The 4,010-nt window shown below is 47.2% G+C and overlaps 1 protein-coding gene across 1 annotated transcript; it reads right to left on the bottom strand.

The window, feature by feature from the left end:
• Window positions 1-2,227: 2,227 nt before the first annotated feature.
• Window positions 2,228-2,515, bottom strand: LCE3D (late cornified envelope 3D). Its single transcript, XM_006861446.1, has one exon. It carries the CDS (start codon window positions 2,513-2,515, stop codon window positions 2,228-2,230), a length of 288 nt encoding a protein of 95 aa, XP_006861508.1.
• Window positions 2,516-4,010: the final 1,495 nt, after the last annotated feature.

Raw genomic sequence — 4,010 nt, forward strand, 5'->3', positions numbered from 1 at the left:
CTTTTCACTCTCCTTATTGCTTAACTCAGAGTAACATTTTTGGGCCTCAGTTGGGCCTGGGCCTCGGTGGCAGGCCGTTTGGGCCTTGGGCGAGTGGGTTGAGCCTAGGGCGGGCGGTTTGGGCCTCTGGAGGCCTGGGCGTCAGCGACTGGGCTGCAAGAAGGTTGGTCCTAGGGTGGGTGGTTTGGGCCTCAGGTGGGCAGTTTGGGCCTCAGGGGTCCTGGGTATCAGCAGCTGGGCATCGGGCGTCTTGGGCCTCAGCGGGTAGGTTGGGCGGATTGAGCCTTGGGGGGCCTGTGCCTCTGGGACCAGGCTGAGGGCGGGTTGGGTCTCAGGGGCACTGGGCCTTGGCAACTGGGCTATGCGACGGGTTGGGCCTCAGGGGCTGTGGGCCTCAGCGACCTGGCTATGCAGTGGGTTGGGCCTTGGTTGGGCCTGGGCCTTTGTGACCATTCTGTGGGCAGGTTGGGCCTCAGGGAAGGCCTTGGCCTCAGTGGGAGTGTCTGGGCCTTAGCCTCAGTGGGCAGGCCTGTGCCTTGGGCATTCCTGAGCCTAGGCGGCTTGGCAGAGGGCTGGTCTAGGCTGGGGCAGTAGAGGGCTGGGGGTAATGGCTGCAGGGAGGTAGTGTCTGTATTTGATGACGTAAAAGATGCCTCTCTCAGTCTCTCTGTACAGTGGGTACCCTAAATTTCCTAATATCTGCGCCGATATCCCTCTCTGTTCGGCTTTGTTAGTTTATGCTTCCTTTTCTCTGGAAATGCAGCATTCTAAGTGGTGTTGCTCTAGCCCTGCATTCCAAGGTCTGGTGCAGAGGCACTCGCCGGTGCGGGCGTGGAAGCGGGAGCCGCATGCAGGCAGGCAAAAGCTCAAAATGCCTGTAATTCCTCAGCAATTTGATCTTTAAAAAAAAGAGTTTAGAATGTTGAAATATAAGATCTTATGTTTGTTCAAAGGCTGTCTGTCTGCTAGACAGAGGTTTCCTATGTGCGATTCTGCCCGTTTTCCCCTAGACTGCCCTACCTGAACTGCCTGGTCAGGGAAGTGCCAGAAGTCGGATCTCCCAACCTTGCTTTCTGAAAGCAAAGAAGACTTAAAATACTTACTAATGAAGATCAAAGACCACAGCCTTCAGTATGGATTGCACCTCAATGTAAAGAAAACAAAAATCCTCCCCACTGGAACAATAAATAACCCCTTGATAAATGGAGAAAAGATTGAAGTTATCAAAGACTTCACTTTGCTTGAATCCACTCTGTCAAAACACAGTGGTACTGAAACAGTTAAGAAATGAAAAGGACCTATCACATTAGGCAAATCTTCTGTACAAGACCTCTTAAGAGTGTTCAAGAGCAAAGATGTCATTTTGACATCTATGGTGTGCCTGACCCAAGCCATGGTATTTTCAACAGTTTCATATACATGTGAAGGTTGAATAATGAGTAAGGAAGACCAGAAGAATTGATGCATTTGAGCTATGGTGTTGAAGAAGAACATTAAAATGTCACGTATTTATTGAAGAAAAAATTTCAAAGCCAGGATGGTGAGACTTCATCTCTCACGCTTTGGATATAGAAGGGACCCGTCCCTGGATAAAGGGCATCATGCTTGTTAAAGTAGAGGCTCAGTGAAAAAGTAAACAAGATGGATTGGCACAGTAGCAGTAGCAATGGGCTCAAGCTTAACAATGATTGTGAGAATGGTGCATAAGGTTGCTATGAATCAGTGTTGACTGAAAGGCACCTAACAACAACTATAGCAATGATCCAGTGATGCCACTGTGAAGTCAACAAGGTTCCTGGGAAAAGTCAGTGCTTTTACCGATGGCAGCAGGTCTCAATCCACTACCTCTTCTTCTACTTTCCTTCTCATTTCTAGCATAAAGACACCTGACAGAGCCCTTATATTTTTGGTCTAGAGTAAGGATTCTCTTCCTCATTCCTGCATAATAGTGATGGGCTAGAGAGCTGAAGTGAGGGGCATCTAGGGAGCAACAAAGTGAAGCGACCAGTGATACATAGGTGGTGAAAAGGAGCTTTATTTTCCACAGTGTCAGATGCAGCCCTGAGATGCATCAGTAAGTGCAGGAGGAATTGGGAAGTCCTGAAAGAGTCTGCTGATCAGAGCTCTGAGCCTCCATAGTAACATCCACACTGCTTAGACTGTGAAAGCTGGTCTGGTTGGGATTATCCTTGGACCTCAGCATATTGTTTTCTTTACAATTGCTAGGTCAGCAGCAATGCCCAGAGCTGTGGCCACATCCGATGCCCCCAGACTGCTGACCACTGCCATCATCACTGCAGCTGGAGCTCCGGCGCCGGCATCGGTGGGACCTGTGGTGCCTGTGGTGGCTCAGGCAGCATCCAGCCTCGGAGCTGGGACCATGGCAGCCCCCGGAGCTTGGAGCACAGCCAGAGGAGACTGGGGGCGAGAACTGTGTAGGGATCTTGGGGGGGCACTTGGGTGAGGAGCACTTGGGAGGAGCCTGACACCGTTGCTGGTTCTGCTGGCATGACATCTTGGCAAGAGTTTCACCCTGAAAAAAATAAAAGACACGTAAGCACAGAAGTTTCAGGCAGCTATCTCTCTTTGTGGCTCTTGTCCTGCATGATCAAGCTACTTTCTAAGCCATGGCCTGTGGGAGAAAAGTGGAGACATGGAAGGGACATGTGCATTTGAATGAGGCTCCTCCAGACGTCAGATGAACTCCTGTGCATCCCTGACAAAGTACTCAGATAAAAATGGTTAGAACCCAGAGCTCCTGTGGCTTTTACAACTCACAGAACTCTGCCCTGTGGTCTAAGTCTCCTTTCTCATCATCACCTGCTACACTGCTGCCCCTTATGGTCCTCCTATTGCTTCCATTTTCGATCTGGGGTTGTTTTAGAAACACTGTCAGCTGAGATTCTAACCCTTCCTGACACTCACCAGGTCAGTGGAGGCAGTCTTTTTCTGAAGAGTCTGTGGATGAGGACCTCAGGGCAGGAGCCCTTTTATCCTGTGCTGGGTTTGTGAGGCACAGCCAGGGTATGTTGCTGCTTTCACAACTGTGGAAGGATAATGAGTCATATACTCCAAGGACCATCCTCTTCCTGGACACTCTCTGAGATTTGTGACTAAAGGGAACTAGGAAGTTATGATGACTGTCTACTTGCTTCTCATTCTGGCCTAATGGGAACCATCCCATCACCTTGCAGCATTCATTCTAGCTTACATTCCTCACCACAGATACTGTCCCAAGGGCTTTGCTGATATGAGACATATTTAATGACTGTGTGACTTTTCTGTCGTTGCGTGGCTCACAATCTGTTAGGAAAGATAGATGGAAAAATATATACACACATTTACACACACACACATATTTGTCTAAACCTAAGTACTTAATGTTCTACTACAACTCTGTATAACTGTGCATACTGTATTGAGACTGAAGTCATAGTCTTCGGTGTCAGTCTTTCTGGACCTTTCACATAACCCAAAGCCTTCTGACATTCACAAGTAACCTGTCACTGTTCCTGTGAAGTCCTTGGAATAAAATGAATGGATAATAATGGAATAATAGATATGAGACCCTGTCTGGGCTACATGGGGGCTTCTACAATCTCTCATGGTATGCAGGAAACCAGACTTGGGGTTACTGTACAAGAGGGCTATTGAGAATAACTGAATTTTGATAAGTAGAAATGTTTAATCTGAAAATATATGAAGCTTGTATGAGGTCTATTAATGTAAGATGGGGACATTTCTCATTTGAGTTTACCATTTATTTTGTCCAGTGGATCACAGTTGTACTCTGACACACATGTGGTGGCTATGAATCAAGATTGACTCAATTTGCCACAACGGATTTGTTAGAATGAATACCAACTTATTATAAATAGTATTTAGAAATGTTTTTCAACATAGCTGTTCCCTCTCCCCCTCCCTCATGCTCATATTGTCATACAACATTACATCTTTATGTGACGTAAGTCAATAAACATAATCATATCCTTATTATTTTATCCAGTTAA

This window comes from Chrysochloris asiatica, unplaced genomic scaffold (assembly GCF_000296735.1).
Source record: "Chrysochloris asiatica unplaced genomic scaffold, ChrAsi1.0 scaffold00042, whole genome shotgun sequence".
Classification (NCBI taxonomy): domain Eukaryota; kingdom Metazoa; phylum Chordata; class Mammalia; order Afrosoricida; family Chrysochloridae; genus Chrysochloris; species Chrysochloris asiatica.